The 27,703-nt window shown below is 44.7% G+C and overlaps 1 protein-coding gene across 2 annotated transcripts in view; it reads right to left on the reverse strand.

Moving 5' to 3' along the window:
• PAPSS1 (3'-phosphoadenosine 5'-phosphosulfate synthase 1) overlaps positions 1–27,703 on the reverse strand; it is a 90,594-nt gene that overhangs the window by 55,163 nt on the left and 7,728 nt on the right. The window contains exons 1-5 of one of the 2 annotated variants that reach the window (XM_014839101.3): positions 26,726–26,856; positions 22,872–22,986; positions 17,735–17,970; positions 12,538–12,676; positions 8,323–8,441 (exon numbers count right to left, since the gene is read on the reverse strand). In XM_014839101.3, coding sequence (XP_014694587.1) covers positions 8,323–8,441; positions 12,538–12,676; positions 17,735–17,970; positions 22,872–22,983 — 606 coding nt within the window. In that variant the 5' untranslated portion in view covers positions 22,984–22,986; positions 26,726–26,856. Of the gene's footprint in view, positions 1–8,322; positions 8,442–12,537; positions 12,677–17,734; positions 17,971–22,871; positions 22,987–26,725; positions 26,857–27,703 lie in introns of those variants that run through there. The other variant, XM_014839100.3, reaches the window with a different exon arrangement.

The following is a 27,703-nucleotide window of genomic DNA, read 5'->3' on the forward strand; positions in this document are numbered from 1 at the left end:
CAGCACTGTCCATGAATTAACTCGTTGAACCTTCTGGCAATCCACCTATGAGGGCAGAAGTATGCTCCTCTCACAGACGAGGAGAGTGAGGCTCAGGAGAGGTTAATAACTGCCCCAAATCCCTGCCAGACCGCCTCCCAGTGCACTTAACACACAGTACATACTCAATAAATAATAACTATCGTGTGCTTGCTACACCCCACAGCTGTGCTGAGCACTCTACATATTAACTCACAGACTCCTCAGTCCAATTCTGAGACAGGTACTCTTAGTATCTGCCACTTCACAGATGAGAAAACTGAAGCCAGAGAAATGAGGCTACTTTTTCCAAGGTCGTACAGTTGATTGGTAAATGCTGGAAAGTGGGACTCCGACTCACACCCCAGTGTTATTCTCCTCTCCAAAAGGCCCTTACTGTCTCTTCCATGAAAACGAAGCTATGAAACATTCTTCACACCAATTGTTCTTAGTTTATTGTCCATGATTTTATTAAACATTCACAATTCCCAGGGTTTCTGGGCAGCACGTGATCTTTCCGTGTTGATCAATTTCTAGACAGAAAGTAAAGGTACCTGACATTTCAGCCAGGCCTAAACATTTCCATTAAGGATAAGCGAATGATTTTCAACCAACTTTTTCAAACCCCATAACTGAATACATTGAAAACTTCCCTTTCCACCACTTTGGACCCCCCAGAACTTTGAAAAGCCAGAATCCACCCTCTGGGAACCAATGACACAGGGACACCAGGGAAGGGAAGGGAAGGGAAGAACTCCAGTGATACGAACAGCTCTATACAAAGCTTCCTTTGCCATCTCTGAAGCCCATATTATTGTAAGGATGCGACACCTTTTTTATGTTGTGGTGGGAGGTGATTACTCTCTCCCTCCCCACATTTAACACTGATAACTGCCAAGAGTCTTGGAGAGTCAGAGGAGAGCGTCCAACAGACTAAGATCTCTGTTGGATGGAAAAGGGCATTTTTAGCTGGTTTTCTAACCAGCATCACTAGATTCAGTTCACAAATATGTGCCCTGGGATGCTCTGGGCACATGGCTGGTCCGTGCTCCTTGCTCTACTCTGGAATGGCCCCTGTCCAGAGCGCCACCACGCTGGAGGGACATTTGGGTAGGCGAATCTACTCCCTTCAAAGGAAGACATTCAAGGTGAGAGCTAAGAACTAATAAATACTTCTACTCATCGTGTTTCCAGTTTTCTTCACCCACACCCTCAGTTAAAAACAAATGCACAAATGATTTGTGAGCAGACCCAAGTGTCTCCAAGAGAACTCATCTGAACACGAAAAAGTAATATCTAAACTATGAACCCAAACAAATCATTTTTTTAAACGTTTTGTGCACTAATAAAGCATAGCTTTAGGATGAATGCATTTTCAGTAATGTGCTGCTTTATATGCAGGAACATAGAGGCTATAATCACTTTCTTTTCAAGGGGGAATTTTTTATTTTGAGTCCAAATTTTTTCATTACAAGCATTTCACAAAATTCTTCCCTTTTCAAAATTCACATCAACCAATATTTTAAAATGAGTTTTAGCCTCACAACTTGGATACAGAATTCTTCTGATGCTTCACCACTGCCAAAATAAAAGTTCAAGAGGTTGCTACAGTTTTTCTCTTCAAAAAAGATAATTAAGTGAATATTTTTGGAATTAAACACAAGGGCCCGAATCTAGGGGAACATGGAACGCTTGCTCAGAGGAAGCGAGTTCTATGTAGACTCTACGCGGAGAGAGGACTCTCTATCAGGAAGACAAAAACAATTTTAAAAATGCAGACAGCCAGTTTCTAGCACATCCTACTGACAAATCTTTTCAGTTTCCAAAACCACTTCTAAACATCTAAAGGAGCAAAACCACCTCAAAGTAGGACAAGATATCTGGACAACAGAATGTGAAGCCTCTGCCACATGAGCTCTCCATTATATTTGGGACTCATTAGGGTTTCCAGAGACACAGTCGGCTCTTAGAAAACAATGTGTTCTTTCTAACTGGCACGCACAAAACTCTTTATTTCAGGAAATTTCCTTTAAAACAGAAATAGATCACAAGCCAGGCCCGGAGCAAGTTTTACAGACCTCTACCCCTCAGCTCCAATCCTAGGGCCTCCCCGGCCACCAGCACTTACGGGAAAGAAGACGGAGGGTGCTCTGGAGTCCTCCTGAGCTGGGCCAGTGAACAGCTCACAAGCTACCACGAATGAGGATGGTCTAGAAATATTTAAATATCACGGATGTTTACATATTAATTTTTTAATGTAATACGGGTACTCAAAATTCTTTGCTCGACCAACTGAACACAATTTAAGATCTAACATGTGCTGTATCCATGTCTTTGTTCAGAGACGACTGTTTGTTTTTACCCAGAAACTAGCAGACAGAAGAGACAACAATCCCACCTGAAAAGAGCAGTTCTTGCCTTCTCTTTTTCATCTTCCAAAGGAACTGTGAACATGTTCATAAACATAGTGAGTCCACATTTCAAGTTTTTTCTTTAAGTATTTTCTGCACTTTTTTCTTGAGCCAAATCTGCCAAACAGCTTTGAACACGAGAGCCCATTCATATTTTTATGTAACTATTAAATTTCCATTATCTAAACTACACGCATCCAGTGCAAGAACACCGAGCGACACACTGGCAACACTTTCAAACGGGGCTGAAAGTCTGGTTTTTATGTGCAGTATAAAATCCATTTAGAGCACTAAACCACCATCTCATAAAAAGACAAACCCTTAAATAATTTATAGCACTAGTAAATCTAGAGTTCCTAGTAGATTTAAAAACAGTATTTAAAATATCACTTTAGATTAAAACCAGCAGCAAGAACACCACTTCCTGATGGCAGAACACACCATGTTAAAATGCAATACCAGCAGGCCACCTAGTGACCATTTGAGGGTCAGGAAAAGGATTAAATCCAAAATCCTCAGTACTCATCAGTGTTTGGTATTTTCTTGAATAAAACTATGCCAACTGAAGCACATTAAGACTTTTTTTCTATCTTCCACAAAAAATAAATTCTTTTAAAAAAGATGAATGGCTTGGGGGAAAAAAGGAAAGATGCTCTGATAAAATACTAAGAAATTAAGTATTATATAAATGACCATGTTACATATCCCAATTACATCACATAGGCCAGATCAAAAAATAAGATAATCCAGAGATGACAGAGGACGCGTAACGTTATGCTAACCAAAAAGACCCACCATCCTAAAATACCCATTGTACAGCATACTGGAAACAAATTTCTCTTGGAGAGTGAAACCAATGCTAAATCTTAGGAAAAAAGACTAAAGAAACAATACCTGGTAGAATAACTTCAGAAGCGTCTTTCCAAGATAATCCCAAGCATCAAACAGCAAAATCCCACTGACTGCCCTGGAGACAGCACTTCTCAAACACCTGCATCCTCTAGGGAGGCCCAAGACTGCCTTCTTTGCTCTAATAAAAAGTGGCGGTACGATGGGAAACACATTTGGTCTTTGTCCCTGGTTCCTGGAACAGAGCTCTAAAAGCCCTTGGAACCTCCTGAGTGACAAGAGTGTCTGGAATGAAAATGGGATGACTCTGGGCTGAGGGCTCCTCCGAAAGACCAAGCCAGATTAGAGGACCAGTGCTGGACCTCCAGGCTAGGGAAGGAGCTGGAAATTGAGTTCCATCACCAATGGCCTGAGATTTAACCAATCGTGCCCACGTGATGAAACCTCCATGAAAACCTCTAAAGGACAGGTCCAGAGAGCTTCTGAGTTGTGATGGTGTGCCCACAGCGGGTGCAGGAGCTCCACGTCACTCCCTACTCCCTACCCGGCCCTACACGCCTCTTCCATTTGGCTACTACAATAAACTGGTCACAGTAAGTAAGTGCTTTCCCGAGTTCTGTGAGTCGAATTATTGCACTGGAGGTGGGAGGGGGGTCTGGGGAAGCCATGACTGTAGCCAGCCAGGCAGGAATGTGGGTGGCCTGGGCACCCTAGCTGCAGGTGGCATCTGAAGTGGGCGCAGTCTTGTGGGACTGAGCCCTCCACACCTGCAGGGATGGAGCTGACTCTGGGAGTTAGTGTCAGGACAGAAGTGACTTACTGGACGCCCAGCCAGTGCCAGAGAATCAGAGAACTGGATGGTGTGAGAAAAAACCCGCAAAGGCCAACAAACTGAGCCTGAAAAGGAGATAAAATAAACTTAGCTTTATTTTAGAAATGGTTTTCACTACATAAGGCATAATAACCCAAGTCACTCATTTACCACTTAGATTGAGGTTTCAGAACCTCAGTGAATCATAACTTATCTGGCAAAACGTGCCTTAGCTTTCCAAGATGAATGAGACAACCTACACACACTGTTCTCACTTCACACCACACCGAACATCTCACACTAACCGGGACAGGCCTGGGCAGTCCACTTCCTTACCAGTCAACCTTCTTTCCAGTCCAGACAGTGCTGTCTTTGATCTGCTCTGAAACACTTAAAAGTACTTTAAAAATATTAACTCTAAGAAAATAAAACTATGTATAACATTCTAACATTGATATAACAAATCTCAAGTAAAAAAGATAGGTTTAATGTACAAAAAACACAAACAAAACCACAATCAAAACAAAAAGGAAAAATACTAGAAACATAGTTTCAACAAAAAGGGCATATAATTAGTATCTATTGATTTCACACAAATTTGTAAGAAAACTATAAAACAACCACAACAGAATAAAAGTAGAGTAAGAACAGACAATTCGCTAAAAATAAAACAGAGACTCCACGATAGAACATCACCTAACAAGAGGAAAGGCCTATAAATAATCCATAGAATCCATAAAGTCTACAGAATCATAAACGTCCGTGAGCCCACCACAGAGCTGAGGTCCTAAAGCAGTAACATGAACTGCTTCCAAAGAGCGACAAGCCCCAACAAGAAAGGACACGACCTGTGAACTGTTTGCCTTCGGCAGTCATGGGAGGAAGGGGGATTGCAATAAAGGCAGCAAAGAAGACACAACTAAAATGGCTTCAAAACTCTTACAGGCTGAGTGTGGACTGGTCTCACTGGGAGCCCAGACACAGGGGCTCTGCACTCATTCACAAGTAGGCGTGGAAGAGGTGCTCAGAAGAAAGATCAGGAGCAGGTCTGGAGACGAGAGAGAACTCTCCTCAGTGGTGCACAGGCACAAAAGTCTGCCCACTCCCTGGGTCCTTGGTTGGCAGAACACAAAAGCCTTAAGCTGATGGGGAAGAGCAGGAAACCCTCCCAGCGGCCACTGTTTCTGAGGGAGGGGCAGAGCAAATATGGTCTGCCAAAGCCAGGGAGGTAGAGGAATTCTTGGTCCAGGATCCTGAACTGACACATACCACGGACCTGCCAATGCATGTGAGAAGCACACAACTCACGTGCCAAGACCTCCCAGGTTCAAGGTTGGGTACCACGCAGGGAGGAGAAAGGATATTGAGAAAGACCCACTCCAAGATCCAGGAGCACAGGTCCTGCCTCAGACTGAAGCTGGACCAGCAAAACCAAGAACCCCCACTGCTCCCCACCACAAGCCTAGCACTAAGGAATAAGGGATCCAGTTTCCTGCTGAGGGAGGACCAAGAGCCTGGAGGGAGCCATTGCATGGGGCAGGCAGGGGATTCGCAAGCTGAGGGAGGAGGAGAAACACTGAGAAAACCCTGCGGCAGGCCAGGCCACGCTCAGCACAAGGTAGGACAGCCCATCACTGCAGAAATTTGAGGCTGGGGCTGCAGGAACAGTCACTACAGAATAAGGAAATCCAAATCCAGCTGAGCTACCAACTAAATTAACTCAGCTCACCACACTGACAGGGTGACTGGAAAAGAGTGTAAACGCCCAGGCATAAACACCACCCATCTCAATTTCTCCTGTTCCTTCAGCATTTGGTACAAAACTCTAACACCAAAAAGAGCAAGAAAAACCACCCACCATGAAGAGATACAGCAATCAACAAAACCAGATGCAGAAATGACCCAGAGGTTGCAACCATCAGTCAGGACTTTAAAATAACTATAGAATTCTTATGTAAAATGATGTAGTTGAAAAGTGGACCACAAGCATGAACAGATAATTTCAACAGAAAGATGTAAACTATATATATGTAAAAAGAGAACCAAATAATGAAAGAATTTTTTTGATGATTATCACCAAGTTTAAGAATTCTTTCTATGGGCAAATACAGCTGAGGAATCAATAAACTTGAAACTAAGTGATTAGAAATGATCAAGCCTGAAAAATCAAGACAAAAATGGGAAAGAACAGATCATCTAAAGCTGTGGGACGATACCCCACTGTCTAACACTCGTGCACCTGGAGGCCCAGAAGAGAGCGGGGCAAAACAAACAGGTGAAGAGATAATGGCTGAGAGTTTCCAAAAACTAATGAAAGAACCAACCAGCAACCAGGAAGGTCTGAGAACGCTAAACTGGAAGAAAAAAGACTCACACATCCTGAAAGACCTAGAAAAACCACACTAAACCTGCTCAAAATCAGGGTCAGAGAGGATCCTGGACTCAGGCAGGAAAAAAAGAAACACTAGAAGGAGAAGAACAAAGAATTAGAAACAAAGCAAACAAGAGGACCAAGGAGCAACATCTTTAAAGTCCTAAAAGAAAAATCTGTCAAGCCAGAACTCTACGCCCAGCAAAAATATCTTCAAAAATGAACTGATGAGACAGATCCGATACCAAAGCCTTTCCAAGTTCACTCCTGTGCCTCCTGGTGTGCCACGTGCACACGGAAACCCTGGCTTCCTACACACTCTCTAGGAGTTGTATACAGTCATGCGCCACATTGACAAAATGTCAGTCAACGATGGACCACATACATAACAGCGGTCCTGGTGAATGAGTACCACAGAGCCTAGGTGTGTAGCAGGCTGCACCATCTAGGTTTGTGGAAGCACACTCTATGATGTCTGCATGACAAAATCGCCCAACGATGCATTTCTCAGAACCTGGCCCTGTTGTAAAGTAACGCATGACTGTATTCTTATTCCTGTTTCCATCACCTACCATGTAAATCTCTCAAGGACAGAAACGTGGCTGGTCAATCTTCGTGTTGCCAGTGCCTAGGACTGCGACGAACCACAGTAGTGGGCTTTTAATAGATGTCTGACTGATGATGGATGACGAAAGAATGAATGCTGGTGCAGCCTGGGAGAGAAGGGAGGGAAGCCAGAAGCAGAGCAACAGGACTGGTCCAAGAGCTCAGAAGCTGGTTAACAGGAGACCTGGAGAGCAGGAAGATCAAGTGAAAAACTGTCTGGGATAAGGTCTCATTACCTGCAGGTAACACTTCTGTACAAAGAAAAGCATCGGAGCAGCCCAGTCACCAATTTGTATTATTTCTATTTATTCAGCTACAATGTTTAGATAAGGGAAATAAATTAGGAAGGCGAGTCCCAGGTTAATTATCTGGTAGATATTTCATAATATGGAAAAATTCAAAGGCTAAATAAAAATTTATAAAATAGACATAGGTAATTTAAAAAAAAAGTTGTATGTCTAATATAGCCAGTAAGAGATACCAGAGGAAAGAGGTTTATGGTAATAGGATTTTAAAGATCAAGAGGGCTTCAAATGCCATAAGCCCCAGTTAGGGCAGGAGGAGGAGCAACGAGGCATCGCTGCCTGTGCACCACCATATCAGGAGTCCCCGGACAGCGCCGACCACGACGAGGGCAGAGAGTAACGACTGACACCTCACAAAGCTGATCCTCCCCAACTAAGGGAATCGTGCGACCTTCCGCCGGAAGGGAGAAGACGGATGGGGACGCGTGGAGGAAGGAGCAGAGAAGGGAAGAAAAACGCTTCTAAAAACTCAGAATTGACTGAACTCCGAGGGAATCAGAAAGGTCCTTATGTCCTAGAATCTTTCCCTCCCAAAAATTCAACCTCAGGCTGTACCATCACATTGTCACAGGGAAAATCGGGGCGCGCTCCAAACACCTAGGGAAAGTTAACTACACTATACACCTGAACTCAAACAAAGAGAATAATGCCAAGTTTTACAGCTGAACAATCAGGCTGAGTTTTCTCAGGTATTTGTGGGGTAAAATTACTGATAAAACAAAAGATAAGGTGGCTCTCAAGCCCCTGCGCTTTACGTTGACAGATATTTCATTTGTTGTGACATATGGTGCCCTGACAACACCGAACACAGTGACACACACAGAAAACAGTCAGCAGTACGAAGGATTTAAAACACATCACTCCGCACTACTCCCATGGTCTTTTTGGAGGGGAAGGTCATGAGATGGACACAATCACTCTCTGATGACGCTGTCTTTGATCTTCTCTTACCCGTTCCTGAAGAAGCTCCACAACTTGCTGGACACAGTCATTCACGTCACACGAGTCTGTTTTCAGCACCAACTCCGGGGCCTCCGGTTTTTCATATTCGGAATCAATCCCAGTGAAACCTGTAAAAGGCACCAGACAAGGGGGTGGAGGGAACCAGGTTTCTTTCTTCGGCGCGAGCCTGCTATGGTGAAGTTAGTATTCACGCTGCCCCCTCCAAGTCACAGGGCTGCAGCACTGAGGCTCCTTTCTGGGGAGACTTCTACTGACACCTCTGTTCCTTCTTTAAACACACAGGTGATTCCCTCACAACCTGCAGCTGCTATGTTCAGTACAGTCGCCGCGAACACTGACAGTCAGCACCGAACTGCTGCTCCCACGGGGACACTGAGTCAGCTTCCCGCAAGCCTCTGGCACAACACTTTTTAATTCTACAAATAAATTTCAGTGAGTAGGCGAATGTGCAAATATGGAATCTTCAAATAATGAGGATCAACTACACTTCTGTCGCCTGTCCTGTTTTCTTTTAAGTAAAGGCCTAAATTGACTGTGAGGAGGCGGGTGTGAATGCCACGTGGCCCGGAGCGGCTCGATTCCTCCCAAGAACACAGCACACGGCGCCCACGCCCGGGCACAAACCAGACCTGACGAGGTCTTCCTCCTCTCGAGGCAACCTCTCAGAAAGCTGATCCAACCCCACATCCACCAGGACTACCTACGGCCATGTAGAAGCTCTGCAGGCTGCCGCCGCCATGAGATTAAGAGTCCAGGCGAGAGAAACTACTGCCGAGAGCTAAGCAAACACAGCCGGGAAGGTGACCCTGCTACAGCACAAAATACATTCCACAGTCAGACACAGTCCGCCTGGGTGTTAACCGCCATCTGGATTTTCCCTGTTGTACATGTGCTGCTGGGTAAATGCCAAGAAAATGAAGACCACATGACGCCCTCCAGGACGGGCTGAGCTAAAGATACACTGCTCCTGTCTCACACTGCTGACGACACCCCACACAGAAGTCTCCCAGGGCCCGTCTGCCTCGGAATGACTGGGCCATCCTTGGGTTAGAATGGTAAGCATCAATTTAAAATCACTACTAGAGGGGCCGGCCCAGTGGTGTAGTGGTTGAGTTCTCACGCTCTACTTTGGCAGCCTGGGGTCCACGGGTTCAGACCCCGGCCACAGATCTACACACCGCTCACTGAGCGATTTATATGTGGAGGCGTCCCACATATAAAGTAGAGGAAGATGGGCACAGATGTTAGTTCGGGGCTAGTCTTCCTCAGCAAAAACAAACAAATAAATAAATAAAATCATTACTATTAAGAGGCACGGTTATCAAGAGTTCTAAAATAGGCACAAGTCTACAGCCCACTTATTTCATTTTTTTTATATTTGATATTTCTAAGTCTCACAGGAAATTCTGAACCCACAAAGAAATTTCTGTACTACCAATATTCCCAAGATAATTTAGTGGTGAAGGCACAATAAAATCGATGGGGAAAAACTAACTCTGGTTAAAATCCTAGTTCTTAAGCTGTGATTCTCAAATGTAGTTACACACTGGAATCGCAGGGCCACGCCCCCACGAGACTGTCTTCTCACTGGTCTGGGTACAGCCTCGGCACCAGAGTTTTAAAACTTTCCCCAGGTAATGCTAATGTGCAGCAAACCTTGAGAAGCAGTGCGTTAGAAGACTTGGCTTACCAGCTTAAAAGGCCAGGAATTCTCTGCCTCGCTAATTTATCCCATTAGTGACTATAATTAATGTATGCTGTAAAAAACACTTTTGTATTTAAGTAGGTAATTAACTACTTGAACAGTAATCCCACGAAAACAATCTCGGTATTAGGATGGCTGGCACAGGGATACATTTACAGTTTAGTAAATGCCACACACCGGTCCACGAGAGCTGGACGTCTGCTGAACGTCTGCAGCCTCGTCCGTCCTTGCATACTTACCAGCCGGCTCTCCAACACTGAAGGGGAGCATCGATAGGCAACCCTTTAAGCACCGTTCTGACAATGAGCAAATGACTTTTTTAAAACAAACAACTCTACAACTAGGAACTCTAGCACCACGGCAAACCCAAAATAAACATGAGCACACACACATATATTGTCCTAAGGAACGTCTTATCAATGTTTAACCAGAGGAACTCAGAAACACTCGGGGAAGTAAACAAGTAAGACAGAAACTAAACTAACACAAACACACCCCCAGATAGAGAAGGCAAACTCTAGTGACTCAAGGTGCTCTGCCTGCGGTCTTATTCATCTTTGCGTCCCTGGGACCAAACGTGAACCTTGCAAATAGAAAAGGATCGATACGTGTGTTCAACATCCACTTTCCACTCCCCCTTCTCATCCATCAGCAAGCACTTACTGCCTGAGTGCTGGGTATCATGCTCTGAGCCTCACACTGTGCTGGGTTCTAAAGACACAAAAAGGTTCAAGATGCCTCTGCTCACAAGGAGCTTACGCCAGCAGGGCAGACAAACCTCACCCCCTCACCAATCCATCCTTGCAGGAACAACACAACTGACTACAACTGAACAAGTAAAAGATTTAGACTTCAGGATCCCGATCAGAGATCCAAATCTCTATTACCACACACTGAAGGGAAAACTGGCCATCAACAGAGAGGGTAATGCAGAAGGTCACGGGTGAGACTGGTTCCCTCCAGTTGTCATATATTACTCAGGTCAGGCGGCCTGCTCTCTCTGAGCAAGTGCCAGCTGAAAGGGGAAGCGGAGTTTCTGTGGCGGCATGACTGGAGGTCAACCTGCCCTGGGAACAAGATTTCACCACGGCAGGTGGAACTGGCCCCATGGAATTGCTAAAGCATTCCCAGGTCCAAATAGAGAAGAGCCCAGAGCGACAAGGTTTTCCTTGCTGTCCCACCTTTTCCTTTCGGGGCCAGAAGCTGAATGCTCCTGGGAGCTCCCGTGACAGCCCTAGGCCATCACTCTCCCTGCTGGGAAGGCAAACAAAAGTTACCGGCATGAATCACGGACGCCTAAACAACAGTGACTGAGTCATCTATCTTTGATTTTTCTTTAACGCTGGCATGTCCTCTGGTTCTGATGACAATTACAGGACTAACATCAAAGGATGTCTAGAAGATAAACAATAGGACTGGGATCAAAGGCCACAGCAGACAGGTTCTAAATGTCTCTCTGTCCAAATGTTCATCACAGTTGAAACTCTGAGAGCAGATCAGAAAACCTAAAAAGCCAGGTGCATATATTTTGATGGAATCAATGATATGTTAAATCAATCTAATCCAACAATTGTACTCAGAATGAATAAGGGACCATCCCAAGCAACACGATACAAAAGAGAACAAGACACAGTCTTCGCTCTCAAGATGCTTATAATTCAGGCATTTTTCCCATTAGCTACGGAATTTCCTACATTTTCACTGGAACAAAAAGAAGAGAAGTGGCAGCAGGGGCTGACCCCGTGGCATAGTGGTTGAGCTTGTACACTCTGCTTTGGAGCCTGGGGTTCATGGGTTCGGATCCCAGGTAGGGACCTACACACTGCTAATCAAGCCATGCTGTGGCAGCATCCCACATAAGAAAACACAGAGGAAGACTGGCACAGATGTTAGCTCAGGGCCAATCTTCTTCAAGAAAAAGAGGAGGATTGGCAATAGATATTGGCTCAGGGCCAATCTTCCTCACCCTCATCCCCCCAAAAGTGGCAGCAGCTATCAACTGATATCCAGTCTAATACTAGGCACCTAATTATATCAAGTAGGTTTCCACCCACCCCTAAGTCCCAACCCTCCAAACTCCAACTTGTGAGTGGGATTCTGACCTGACCAAGAGTCCTCACTCGGTGCCCACAGTGCAGGTGCTGCTGCTGGGCCTGAGAGACACAGCTGTGGCAAGACTTTCTCTTCTCAAAGGGCTCCGAGTCATCCAAACTCTCACAATCTCGTAGAAAAGATCAGTCTTGGGTACGGTTCGTATAAGACAGCTAAGCAAAAGGAAACTAGGGGGCGGGCCTGGTGGCACAGTGGTCAAGTTCGGTGCGCTCTGCTTCAGTGGCCTGGGGTCCAGGCTCGGATCCTGGGCATGGACCTACACCGCTCGTCAGCCATGCTGTGGTGGTAATCCACACACAAAGTGGAGGAAGACTGGGACGGCTCTTAGCTCAGGGCTAAACTTCCTCAAGCCAAAAAAAAAGCAACTAGGAAAAAATACCACTTACCTTTAATTTCTCCAGCCCGTGCTTTTTTGTAGAGTCCTTTGACATCCCTCTGTTCACAAACATGCAGTGGAGCATCAACAAATACTTCAAAAAAAGGTAAACTTGCACCCTCATGAATTTGCCTTGCATTGTTGCGATCCTTAGGAAAAAGACATAATAAAAAGTGCTTATACGAATCAAAGGTACTATATTAATATCAAGGACACGTAAAAGTGCCTTTCGTCTGAACTGATGGAAAATAGACAAAATTTAATTTATATTTTTAAAATAGAAACTGAAAAAAGCAAATCCAAGAAATTAAAGGTTAACATATCCACTCTTCGCAACAATTTTAAAAGGCGTACTATCCTAAAAATCCAAGGTACTGGGGAGTTACAGGAGGGGAAACAACAGATGCCCCATAAACACTTTCACCTAAAGTTATGAGGAACCTGAGCCAAAGCCCAGCTCGACTGCAGGCGCCATCAGGCTGCTCTCTACACCACATTCAACCTCAGCCTGAGCGGGTGTGAAAGCAGCTTCACAAAAGGTCCTTAGAACCTGAGGCTAATTTAACCGCTCGCCAAACGCAGACTCCTGCAGCCACTTCTCATCTCTAGCACTCCCAAAACTACTTTTCTACACAGCCCCTACCTCTAACTCTGGTAATCACCCTCGTTGCTCAGTCTAAACTCTCTCCACCCTGTCCTCTGGAACACTGTTTCCTTGCAAGTCCCACGTGCCCCCTTGAGGATCCACTCACCCTGCCGATCTCCAGTGCAGCTCCACATTCATACTCTGTGTACAAGGCAGCACCAGCACCCTCAAAGCTAGCCCCACAACTTCCACCGTTCTATCCCCACACAGCTCAGGCGAGCCCTCGCCACCTTTCCTGTGGCATCTCTAACAACTATTCCTACTTCCACTCCTACCAGGTGACCATACCTCCATTTCAAAAAGATAACCCCCGGGCATGAATGCCCTCAATCTCCTCTCTGCCATATTAGAAATGGAGCTACATCCCCAACAACCCTTCTCTCCCTCCCTCCTGTCGCTCCTCCTTCAGACTCCAAACCCCTGCCCTCTCACGGACCTTGCTCTAGCCATCAGCCCTACTCCATCTGAGATCTTCAGCCTCATCCCTCTCCACTGGCCTCTCCCCTGGCAACAAACAAGTATAAGTCACTCTCATCCATTAAAAACAAATGAACTTGCAAATCATACAAAAATTCTTAATCACGGGCACTTTTCGATCTTTACATTACCAGGACTTGCTGGTGCATTTCACCGGACCAACCCCACGTACTCCTCTAAGGCTATCCTGATCATTCCTGTGCAGGCTCCCCTGGGCTCCTCCTACTTCTCCCACCCCTTAAACACTAGAGCTGCTCACATTCCCAGGAGCCCACTGCTCAGAGGACGCAGTCCTTGGGTACCTTTCCCAACCGCCTTCACGGCGTAAACTACAGCACAGACACCTACAGTGAAGCCTGAGCCTGCCCTCCTGATAAAAGACACATTTCCAACGTCCCTAAAGATACCCACCTGGTTATCCCACAGGTACCTCACCCTCAACATGGCAAAACCACATCCAATCTCCTTCTCCCAAGCTTGCATTCCCACCTACGCTGCCCAAATCCAAGAATGACAACGCTATCCACCCAGAGTCCCGAGAATGTTCAGGTTCCTTCCTTTTGCCTGCCACATGCATTCTGTCACAAAGTCCTTCAGACTTTCCTCTAAATATTACACCAACCCACTTTGTGCTTCTCCCCTACTCCCTAGTTCAACCTCATTTCTCTTGTCTGGACAACTGCAACACTCTTTTAATCAGTCGGCCGGCTTCTAGATTTGATCTGCTCCACGGCCTGCTCTACACTGTCCCCAGGATGACAGAAGATGCAAATCTGACCGTGTCACTAAACTTCCCACCATCACCAGGGTAAAATCCAGGCTCCTTAGTGTGAGGACCGGGCCGTCTTTACCTGGCCCCGCCATTCTCAGTCATGCACTTGGTGCTCCATTAATAATTAAGACCTGCCTGGGCCACAAGGCTGGACCATACACCTTTGCCATCTCCCCTGCCAGAAACACTCCACTGCTCTCTTCCAGCTAAAGCCACATGCTCCCTCACAGCGCGCTCCACGGTGACATCCTCCAGGAAGCCTTCCATGCACCCCCAGCTGACCAAGGGCCCTTGCTTCCTCTGGGTTCTCAGCGAACCCACTATGCACCTCTGTCACAGATCTCATTCTGATATACTGAAATCACGTCGTGAGCTCTGACCCTTAGCGTCTGGCAGAGCAACTATGATCACCCCAACTGTCCTCTTAAATCAAGGTGTTTCTAAGTTTCCATGAGGGGCTCTCTTCTCATTCTGTATACTCAACTTCTAGCTGTCAACTAATAAAGTCAATGATTCCTAAATCTGAATCTCAATTCTACTTTCCTGAGCTCCAGAACTAATTTTCCAACGATCCAGGTGTCATCTTCACTCCACCAGCACTTCAAACTTAACCCACCTAAATGAAATACTCATCTCCTCCCTTCCCACCCTGTATTTTCTAACTCAGTGACACCACCTTCTATTTGGAAAGCACCATCCTTCATTTCCCCTCAAAAGCAGCAATCAACCAGGCACAGCGTCCTGTAGATGCTACAGGCTCAAGAGCCCTGAAACAGGTCCATCTTTTCTAACCCCATTGCTGCTGCTGGAATCCACTCCAAAAGCCTCCTAACTAGTCTCCCACCTCCAGCCATGCTCATTCCAGGCTTCGAGGATGACCTCACTAAGATGCAAACCCAATGATGCCATTTCCAAGTACGATCTCAAACTGTTAACTGCCTGAGGGGCAAAATCCTGAGCAGTCCAGAGCTCATCATCAGACCTCTGCAAACCACTCTGGCTTCACCTGCCCTCACACTCACCCTGCAGAGCAGTCATACCAGACTACCTACGGTTCCCCAGGAGACCAAGCTCCCTCAGCCTGACTTCCATGCTTTTGCGAATACCGCACTGCCCCCTGCACGAAACAGCTTTCTTCCTCAGTCTGCCTGGGATGCTCTGACTCACCCTCCCTGCCCTTCAAGCAGCACCTCCTCTGTGACTCCTCACAGCACCTTTTCTATACATTTACCTAATAACCTGCCTCCAGACACCGTTAACTCTTCACATCTCTACATTCCCACCAGACTAGCTACCAAACCCTTAAGGGTAGGAACTATCAGGCTTACCTTTAGAACGAAGATGCCCAACTTCAGTGGTGACATAGAAAACTACACACATCCTGCATTATATGGTTCAATCCACCTCTTGTCGTGGATTCTGACATGCCCCAAGTGGAGTGCAAGCCTCTTTTTCTCAGAGATGAGATTAACAATCATCCTGCTGCTCCACACTGTGGAAACCAGGGGCCAAAGAGCAGATCAGCAGACACTTTCAGACACCCAGGTCTCAGCTGACAGCTCTCCAAATCAGGTCTTACCAACTTGCTCCTTTTCCAACAATAGCAACAATTCCCAGAAGGTGCAAGAATACCACTATTTTATAACTATGAAAACTGTTCATATCCAAGGACTCAGGAACTCTATATAACTCTCATGCTGCTTATACAATTCATTATCAATACACTTTAAACTGATGTGTTGACACTGATCCCACCATTTCAGGGACAAAGTAGCAAGTCCTCACAGAACCTTTTGGAACTCCTGCTACGGTTCAATTAAGTCAACCTGTACGATTAACACTCAATCTGAGACTTATCTATAACTCTTACAGCTTGAATTTTGTTTTGTTTTTAAAAACGTCTAAGTAACCATCCAAACTTGTTCATGATACAGTACTGGAACTGTGCTATTATTCATGACATTTACTGAATACTTACTACACAGGCGCTGTGCTGAGAGCTCGGAAAGCAGGACTTAACTAGTCCTCCGAGCACCCCGATGAGGCAGGCGCTCCCTGAGCTTGGAGGGTGAGCTGAACTGGCCGAGGTCTGACGGGAACTGGCAGGGCCGAGATTTCAGCCCACTGTGTCTGCCTCCAGAGCCCCAGCCTTTACCCTCTACACTACCTGGCCTGCTGTGTGATGTCTGGACTTCCTAAGGGGCCACGCTATTGACTAACAAACACTAACTATCTATCGGGTTCCAGGAACAGGGCTTGACACTAAGATTACAAAGATAAGTATGACACAGTCCCAGCCCTCAACAAGCCGGTGGGGTTTAGAGGCAGCAAACTGGGGTGGGCAGGAGCATGGACTCCAGCGACAGCCCATCTGCATGCAAATCCTTGCTCTGCCAGGGAGTGTGTGCCCTCGGGTAACTGACACCTCCGTTTCCTCACCTCTACCTTCCTTGTCGAGAGAACTACAGGAGTTAGTTCAGATAAGAGCACTTGAAAACAATTACCGGTAATTGTAAGTGTTCCATAAATGTTAGTTGCTATTATCATTGTTATTATTATTATTACTACTGCTGCTGCTGCTGCTCTTCACATCACCAATCAACGAAGTGGTGACTATAATAAAACTACGTGTTAAGGGACACTAAGAAGGGCACCCAGGACAGGTACCCAATGAAGGCTGAAGGAGGAAGGGAAGGTCTCAGGAGGAGAGAGACCTAGCACCTAGGTCAGATACCTGACCTGAGGCTCAAAGCACGACCAGGCAGAGTGGTGCTGGTGCTGAGAAGAGAGGCACAGGAGGAAGGAGAGAGCGCCTTCTGGGGCGGAGGGGGGTGGGGGGTGTCCAAAAATCTCACAGTGAGAAACGCAACCTTTTCAGAGAAACAGAAAAAAGTGAATCAGTCCTGCTACAGTCTCTAAAACAAGAGGAAGGGTGTGATGAGAGATGAGGCCCTAGAATTGTGAGCAAAGCAGCCACAGCAGGACACGTGCTAAGAAACTTAAGACTTTCTCTAGTGTCTGATAAATGTCAAGTATTTACTACAGGTTTATTGAATTGAAAAGTCAAGCTTGAAATAATTTAGCCATTGGCCAGAGGCCAATAACTTTGGTTCACTTTGCAGCAGATTTTTATAGGTTTTATCAAAAATGAATTTACACAGAAAGTTGCAGCACAAAAATGTTGTAGGTTAATTATTTTAATTTGGATTTAGCCTCAAAGCACCTGTCAATGTTTAAACTATTTGCTTTGCCTGATGCCATCTTCTCAACCAACGTAAGCAGAAGAGCAAAGAATGGCACAGAGCCACACACCTGAGTATAAGGCGATATAAAACTTGTGATGCACACCAAGCCAGCGTCTGCAAACAGTTTGGCAACTTCTGCGATGCGGCGAACATTCTCTTCTCTGTCTTCAGGACTAAAGCCAAGATTCTTATTGAGACCTTGACGAATGTTGTCCCCATCCAAAGTGTAGCATGGGATCCCATGGCAAACCAAGTACTCCTCCAGGGCCATGCTCACCGTGGTCTTCCCCGCTCCAGACAAGCCTGAAACCAGACAGACCATCAGACTCCAGACACCACTGAGTAATGAGCAACTGTAAGCACAGGCTTGACGGTACTCATTATTCATAGCAGTCTCTCAGCAACATTCTTATCCGATAATTCTCTGTACGATTTACCACTTATCTAGAAAAACACCTATAGTTTTAAAAAGCATTTATGTTCTTAGTAACTCTTGTCTATGCCCAAGGGTTTCCTAGAAAACTATGACGAGCTTCACAGGCTTAATCAACTTTCACATCGGACACGGTTAGGTACATATTCACTTTGTCCTCTTGTTACCACTATTCTAAAGCTGCACGCCAATTTTAAAACAAAGCTATATGTCCAAATTACTTATGGGAAGGGGAGAAAAAGAAAGGACATAAGTAAGGGAAATCTTAGAGAGTTAAGTCTATACCCTAGGATCGTCACCTCTCACAGACCACCAGGATGGAAGTACCTGGGAGTCTACTTTATAACATAATCAACCTTGAGAGAATGTCCTCATTCAGCTCACCTTCGTCTACCCATGCTGACTCACTGAACAACCAGAAGTAAAGGAGAAGGATGGAGCACATTTATGCACTAACACCTGCCACCCTGGTGTAATTACAGAATTCATAACTAAGGCAGTTACAAGGCAACAGACAAAATACTGAAGTCTAATGTACTGATGCTCTTGAAAGAAGTTATCATAATCTGGAAGGCTTACTGAAAAAAATTAGAAAAGATGATGAGGGGCGAGCCCAGTGGCGTAGTGGTTAAGTTCACACACTCCACTTCAGCAGCCCAGGGTTCAAGTGTTCAAATCCCGGGCGCAGACCTACACACTGCTCATCAAGCCATGCTGTGGTGGTGTCCCACATATAAAACAGAGGAAGACTGGCACAGCTGTTAGCTCAGGGACAATCTTCCTGCAGCAGAAAGAGGAAGATTAGTAAGAGATGTTAGCTGAAGACCAATCTGCCTCACCAAAACAAAAAAAAAGAGGATACGTTCAGAGGATCAATACAGCGTTAGTTGCTTTACATATTAAAGTTACATTACTATGAGTATAGCAGACTGTATTTTCAAAAGATGGTCACAATGGAATTGGCCATCCTGCAAGCTCTTCTACAACGCGACACTGCCACTGTCACATCAAGAGGGAGAGTCTAACTCCCTGCCCTTGAATCTGAGCTGGCCTCGGGACTCGCCTGTAGCCAAAAGTGTAGTGAAAGTGATGATGTGTGACTTCCAAGGCTGGGCCAGAAGAGGCTGTGCAGCCTCTTTGGACGCTCCATGTGGGAGAAGCTAGCTACTACACACACTGTGATCACCAAGCTAAAGAGCTCAGGAAGGTGTGATCTTCCTGTGCACAGGCTTGTGTGTGTGTGTGTGATCTTCTTCAGTCCACAGGCTCAGCTGGCTAAGCTCCCAGCAGACAGGCAGCATCATCTCAGGAGGTCACAGTGGACGCCAGCCCACCTGAGCCGTCAGAGGACAGCAGCCCGTGCCAGCACGACCGTGACCAGGCAAGACACATGTGCAACTACGCAGCTGAGCCCTCCCGCAGCGCTCATCTACAAAACGAGAAGCAGACTAAAACGGCTGTGACACCACTAGGTTCTGGATAATCTGTTACACAGCAGCAATAACTGGAACAGAGATAGACGGTGGGGAGGAGCAAGTTGTTCTGGGGTTTTTTGTTATTATTTTTAACTACCAGTCATAAATACTGATACTACCAAGTATCAGGAAGAAAAAACCCTGAAACCCTAAACTTTTTATACAACAAAGACAACCTAAATTACAATAAAAGTGTCAGTTTATACATACATGTGTATTTATATATATTTTTACGTATATATTTAACTTGAAACAGTGTAAAAATAGACACTGCTGAAAATTAAACTACTGACATAGGTTTCATTGAGATGGTTACAGTGACCATAGACAAAAACGCAAAGAAATTAAAGCAGTTGGAGAAAATTAATAGATAATGCAAGACAGACAACCCAAAACTAAGATAAGAATAAACAGCATACCCGAAGGAGAGAAAACAACTGTACTGGCTTGAATAGCGTGCCCCCAAAAACTCATGTCCATATGGAACTTCAGAATGTAACCTTATTTGGACATAGTCTTTCTGAATTAATTGGTTAAGATGAGGTCATACAGGATTAGGGTGGGCCCTAAATCCAATGATCGCTGTCCTTATAAGAAGACCATGTGAAGACACAGAGAAAAGAAGCTGGTGTGACTCAGAGGAGATAAGTGAGGTGTCTGCAAGCCAAGGGACACCTGGACAGGCAGGAACAGCTTCTCCCTTAGGGCAGAGAATGACCAACTGCCAACACCTAGATTTCAGACTCCTACCTCCAGAACTGTGAGGGAATAAATTTCTGTTGTTTGAAGCCATTCACGTTATGGTGATTTGCTTCAGCAGCCCTGGAAAACTAATACACCAACTAATGTGAAAACACAAAAGAAGAAAGTTTATCTGAAATAAAACCTGAGAAAAGGCAAACCGTATTGCAGGAAAATGGCACACAAACCACTCAACACCTTGAGAGGTCCCTGTTAGGTTACTGAACTGCAAGAAATCTTGACTTCCATTTCCAATAACATCATCAAAAAAATAGTGAAAGCTACAGAAGACTTGACAAAATAATTAACAAGCTGGATGTAACGAACACACACAGAATATTGCACACATTACAGGAACGCACGCTGTTTTCAAACACACATCTATGGAAACTGATTACATACTAGACCATAAAGCAAGCACGAAAAAATAGGATAAACAGTATTTATAAGCATCATCAGTGGTAAAATAAATGGAATATACCATGTTCAACAAAAGGAGTACCCAGGGGCTGACCCAGTGGCCAAGTGGTTAAGTTCGCACACTCCACTTTGGTGGCCCAGAGCTTGGCTGGTTTGGATCCTGTGTGCGGACATGGCACCGCTCATCAGGCCATGCTGAGGTGGCGTCCCACATAGCACAACTAGAAGGACCCACAACTAGAACATAGAACTATATCCTCGGGGGCCTTTCGGAAGAAGAAGGAAAGCAAAAAAAAAGACTGGCAACAGATGTTAGCTCAGGTGCCAATCTTTAAAAGAAAAGAAAAAAAGAAAAGGAGTATCCAAGATTCTAAAGGTCAATTTTCCCCAAAAACGACCTTTAGATATAATGCAATCCCAAATCAAATCCCAGCAGGGTTTTGGGGGAATTAGTTAAACCAATTAAAAACTTATACAATAGACAAAGAGCCAAAAATTTTTTTTAAAAGTCAAGACACTCCTGATGAAGAATAGGTAAGAGGACATACTCCACTGGACTTCAAGACCTATAAAAATGGGTAATTAAAACAGTGTGGCAATAACAGGAATAAGAGCCAAGCATACAGGTGGAACAGATCAGAGAGCCCAGAAACAAATCCATAGATAAGTGAAAACTGATCTATGACAGCTGGCATTGCAATCAGAGAAAAAGGATACCCTCATCAATATACGCTCCTGGGACAACTGATCACCCACATGGTTAAGAAAGAAAATGGATCCCTCCCTCTCACTACCCCCTAAAACCAAATGCAGGTGGATAAACGGCCTGAGTGGAGAATGACAAAATTCTAGGAAAATACAGGAAAAGAAAGAATTCTTCAAGAATCCAGATGAAAAAAGGAAAGCTCCTAAAGAGAAGGGAAAAAACGTGAGCTTAGTCTCACACTTCTTCACAACACCATTTAATACCAGAAGACAATGTGGTAATGTTTAAAGAACTCCAAGAGAAAGAAAGTATGAACCGAATATATATTTTACCCAGCCAAGTTGTTGGAAAAGTTAGGCAGACACTCTCAGACATAAAAACTCTAGGAATTCAGAACCCAAGGGAAGACCATCTTATAAAAACTACTTAACAATGAAATACAATGAAAACTTGACTCAAATAAAGAGCTCCTGAGTGGACCTGGCATAATCAAGGAAGTGATGGGGAACTGGTAAGTACTGAACCAATTTCACTCATAGAAGTCAAATACAAACAATCATGGAAATTTAAGATTCGAGAACAGAATATAACTGGTACAAACCTGGATGATAGGAAAGTAACAATTCAACAATCTAAACTTAAGAACGAAGAGATGGAAAGGATGTGAGTGTGTTGTCTTCTTTCATACAAAACCAGACAGACCTATCTAAAACTGAAAAATGTAATTTAAAAAAACAGAAAATGGAATGTTGCTTTTTGCCAATCAGCAAAATTTTAAGGACTGGTCATGTCCAGTGACGACAAAGACATTGGAAAATGGACCCTCTCCCACACTGTTAGTGGGAGAGTAAAAACAGACACTATAACATTTTAGTGAGCAATTTGGTGAGATGTATCAAAATTTTAAATACAATTCACAGAAGTGAACGGATCCACCATTTTTAAAGCTACCTCAAAACCTGGACCAGTTTACCCTCTCACTGGCCTGTTAACGGCTAAGCCCAAACAGAGGCCATGGGAAAACCAACAGAAGAACCAATCAGAGGCGAAAGCAAAAGCTGAATGATGGAAACCGATGATGTGAACTCTTTATCACTCATTCTCTCTCTTCATATGGTTTCATTATTAGCTTCTTGAATGCAGAATCCAGGTCTTATCTCCACACACATGTTTACAGAAGGCAATGGAGTTAACAAATAGAAGATAGTTTTAAGATGCACTCTGGTTTTTCCTCTCTATTTTACCAGCAGTTCTATAAACAAAAAGGAATTACCAAAAGGAAATATGTTATTATTAAGCAACTTTATCAGTTACATGTTATGATGCTCCAGATAGAAGAACAGAACTCAAAATCTAAACACGCTTACTCCTAGTTCAAGGCTGTCTATAAACACCGCTTTTGAAAAACTGGTTTATCTCTTGACTGTACCTGTGAGCCAAACTGTGCAGCCACGAAAGCCACCTCTGGTCCCCACCACCTGACCCCTCTTGTTCCTGCTGACATGGTGAGCTTGATAGGTGACATTAGTCGCTCTCTGCATGCCCTGGAAAAAAAGAAAGAAAGAAAGAATAAATTCAGGTTCACCTGAGTCCTTTAAAAGGTAAACACACATTCCCTGCAAACATACAATTATCATCCTAAGGAATATGCCAAAAGCAAGGAAAAAGATGAAAACTAACAGTCTTTCTTTCTTCAGAGCATCTGGCACAGTGTTTAGTCCTTTACATACATCAATTAATTTGACACTCACAGCCACTCAGGGACACGGCAACTCTTACTACTGTGGTTTTATAGATGAAGACGTCGAACCTGAGAAAAGTTAAATACTTGCCCAACTTCCCATAACTAGTGAGGGGTGGACTCCAGAGTCCAAGTCTTCTCACTCATTCATTCATGCAACCATTCACTCACTCAGCCAATATTTACGGAGGCCCTACTAGTACACCAAGCGAACAGAGCAGGGTCCACACCCTCGCTGAGCTTACATGCCACTGGGGAGACAAGCCAACAAAACTCAGTTATAATGTCAGAGAGTGACAGTACCCTATAGAAAATAAAACAGGAGAAGACTGGAAGGGGAGGTGGGGGCTGAGTGCCCCTTATACAAGACGGTCAAGACGGGCCTCTGAGAAGCTGGCATACGAGCAGACGCCTGTGTGGAAGAGGTGTCTGCTGGGATCATGAAAGGCATGGTGAAAAAGTGGAATGTATTGGTTATTATTTGTGGTTATTCCACAAAACAAGTGAACATAACTGTTGTTCTCCCAAATTTTCTTCTTCTTAAACAAAAGGACATAAAATTACAAAGGCCTCAAAGGATCTGAACAGGCATTTCTCCAAAGAATAAATACCAACAATGAGTAAACACATGAAAAGATGTTCCACCTCATTTGCCACAGAGAAATGCAAATCAAAACCACAGGTAGTGGGCCGGTCCCGTGGCCGACTGGTTAAGTTCACGCGCCCCACTTGGGTGGCCCAGGATTTCACCGGTTTGGATCCTGGGCATGGACATGGCACCACTCATTAGGCCATGCTGAGGCAGCGTCCCACACAGCACAGATAAAAGGACCCACAACTAAAATATGCAAATACGTACCAGGGGGATTTGGGGAGAAAAAGCAGGGGAAAAAAAAAAAAGAAGACTGGCAACAGTTGCTAGTTCAGGTGCCAATCTTTAAAAAAAAAAAACACAGGTAGATACCACTATACACCCACGAGGATGGCTGGAATCAAAAATACAGACAAGCTCCATGAGGGCCACGCTGGGCTGGCGGCCCACATACTGAAAACAGAGAAAGACTGGCATGGATGTCAGCTCAGGGCAAATCTTCCTCAGCACAAAAAACCAAGACCAAAAAAGACAAGTGCTGGTGAGGATAAGGAGAACTGGAATCCTCACACATTCTTGCTAGTGGGAAGGTACAATACCATAGCCACTTTGCAAAACAGCAGTTTTGCAAAATATTACATATAAAGTTACCATATGACCAAACAATTCCACTCCTAAACACACTCTCATAAGAAATGAAAACATGTCCACACAAAACTTGTACATATACGTTCATGGCAGCATTACTCATAAAAGCCAAAAAGTGGAAACTCAATTGTCCATCAAGTGATAATCAGATAGATAAGATATTTTAAAAGTTTTATGGTATATCAACACAATGGAATATGGTTTGGCAATAAAAAGGAACGAAGTATTGATACATGCTACGACATGGATGAGCCTCAAAAACATTATGCTAAGTGTAATTCCATTATGTGAACCTCCCAGAACAGGAACTCTATAGAGACAGAAAGGAGATTAGTGGTGGCCTCAGCCTAGGAGGTTGAGGGGGAATGGAGAGTGACTGCTAACAGGCACAGGGTTCTTTCTCGGGGTGATCAAAATACTCTAAAACTGATTGTGGTATGGTTGCACAACTCTGTGAATATACTAAAAACCAGTGAACTGTACATTTTAAGCAGGTGAATTGAATGGTATGCAAATTATATCTCAAAGCTATTTTCTAAAGAAAAAAAAATGAATCACATAGCCTCTATTCTCTCTTCCTATGGAGAAAAAAAATTTAGGTTCTTTTCAACAAGTTATGTCTTTATAAAATGTGTCAGCATTGTTTTGATAGGGTGTTTGTGTATGATAGTGCTATGAATCTTATTTTTCAAGACAGTTTTATTCATCAGTCATTCAAAAATATTTACTGAATGCACAGGACACACCTGACCTTCTTCCAGGTGCTGATGAAACAGAAGCCAACGACACCAACAACAGCCACTGTCCTCACGAGTTCATCGAGTTCTCACTCCTTGAGCAGAGGTTCTCAGAGTGTGGCCCCTGACCAGCCCCCTCAGTGTCTCCTGGGAACCGTCAGCAATGCAAATGCTGAGGTCCTGGCCCAGGCCTACTGGGTCAGAAACTCTGGGCTGGGGCCCAAACAATCTGTATTTTAAAACCTCCCAAGGGATTCTGATAAAAGTTCAAGTTTGAGAACCAGTGGACTAACAGGAGAGATAGGGGGGTACGGGTACCACCAAGATAAATAAGTAAATTATATAAGTTAGATAGGAATAAGTATCAAAGAGGGGAAAAAAGTAAATAAAGCAAAAAATGTGAAGAAACATCAGAGGAGTGATGCTGAAAATCTGGACAGGATGGTCAGGGAAGGCTTCACCAAAAAGAGGACATTTAAGACCTTTGATGACCTCTCGGGGAAAGCACCCCTCAGACAGAGGGACCAGCAAGTGCAAAGAAAAGTGGAAGAGTGACTAGGAAAACCTAAAATGACGGGGGACAGCCTGAAGGACTCGTCTGAAGTCCATCATCATGAATTTAAAGCAAGACCAGTCACCATGACAGCGTATTTTCAGCAGCCACGTCAGTGGCACAGGCAGAGGCACGGAATGTCGGAGACGATCCATCCAGGGCTGTGGTTTGGCCCAGCAGTCTTCAAAATGGGGAACAGACACCCCTGTAGGTACATAGCCTGGACTTCGTAGAACGTATTTCCATCCAGGTCTCAACTCTCTCATGTCCTCCTTTCTAAAACTGGTCTGCCGGAGAAGGTCCTGGAGTTTGGGATCTCTTTTCCCACCTCTCCCCCCACAACCCTCCTCATGGACAGGGGAGACGCACCCCTGCCCCTCGGAATCTGGAAGGGGAGGGGGAGCAGCGGGCAGGGCCCTGCACAAGCTCCCCAACGACACTTGCAGAACCTGTCTGACTCGCTCATTTTGTCTGGGGACTCTTTCCAAGTCACTCTGCTTTCAGGCAAGAAGAAGCACGTATCTAATGAATTTAAATTCATGTTGGGCCTATAACATGTCGTCTGCTTTTCTTACTAAATTGAGTAGAACGTACAGAAATTATTTGACAAGCTATAAGCTGCTGAGGATATGGATGAGAGAGAAGACAGCATGCGCAGAGACCGCCCGTTGTAATCACTAGAGAAGAATGCTCTCCTGGGGTGTCTTGCCACCTACATTTTAAAAGATTCTCGTAGCAAACACGGCAATCTGAGAATAAGGAGGCTTATGTATGTTTGATATTTTTCATATTAAAAAAGATTTGCCACGTCCCCCTCCCTCCCAGCTTTTCAGAGTAAACCACAGAGCGCTTTGTAAGGCTTCTGGCACCACAAGGTGGTGGGTGTGTGGTGAACCGGGCGGAGGGCAGAGGCCGCTCGGCAGGCAGTCTCCTCCATCCCCTTCCTCGTCCACCCACTCTGCCCAAATCCTTCCTATCACCCTGTGGGAAAAACACAACACGGGTGACTCACCAAGGGTCTAGAGCAGCTTGTCTCCTTCCGACTCCACGGTCCTGTCTCAGAGCCTTCAGTGGCCTAGTTTCTATCCATAGGGCAGAGAAATTGGGCTCACGGCTTCTTTCCTAACAGTCTGGGTGGTTTGCAGCAACAGTCACCTGGCTTTTGTACACACAGTCAGGCAGTTCCCGGAACACTCACTGCCCGGCGCACTCGTCTGATATCTACGGACTGTTTGATATGTTTAGACGTCTTTTGTGCATACACGTTTTGACCTCCTTAGGAGGGTCGGTCAAGCCCTAGGAGGTAGTTCTTTGTATTTTCCACAGTGCTAACCTCCTTTCTTGTTCCTAGTCAGTGCTCACTAGAAGTTAGATACAAGGCATTTATTTCAAAGTATGACTTGCAAATGAAATGATGACTGAAATTAGAAATCTTGTCTAGCAGAAGCAGGACAACTCATTTCCAGAGAATTCACTCCCTTTCTACATGTGGGACTAAATGACTCTCATTCCTTTTACCAGGCTATTGTCACATGGTGTCTGATGTCTGTGATGTGCATTTCCTGTGCATTCTACAAACTTAACTCGCAGACTGACGGATAACTAAAACCTTTAGCTCAGTCACTGATAAGTGAAATTAGTCTTTTGAACATTAACAAGTCAAAGACAAACAGCAAAAGTGAGGATCGCACATTCCTGGTCATCACTCCCCATGCAGAGGCATTTTTTTCTCTCCAACTATTCTGTTTTAAACATTAAATAATATTTAAATATCTATTTAATCGATTTTTTTAAAATATCAGTATTTTCAGAAGGGAGGATCCTGGAGGACCTCCAGGTGGGAACTCCAGACCTAAGAGATTCCTAGATGTCAGAAATGAGTCAAGGACTCCTGTTCATTCAGTATTTGGTCATTGTGGATCCCCTCCAGATACTAGAGACAAAACAGAACAAAATATTTCAGAGAAGGACACCAACCACAGACAGAAAA

This window comes from Equus asinus, chromosome 3 (assembly GCF_041296235.1).
Source record: "Equus asinus isolate D_3611 breed Donkey chromosome 3, EquAss-T2T_v2, whole genome shotgun sequence".
Classification (NCBI taxonomy): Eukaryota; Metazoa; Chordata; class Mammalia; order Perissodactyla; family Equidae; genus Equus; species Equus asinus.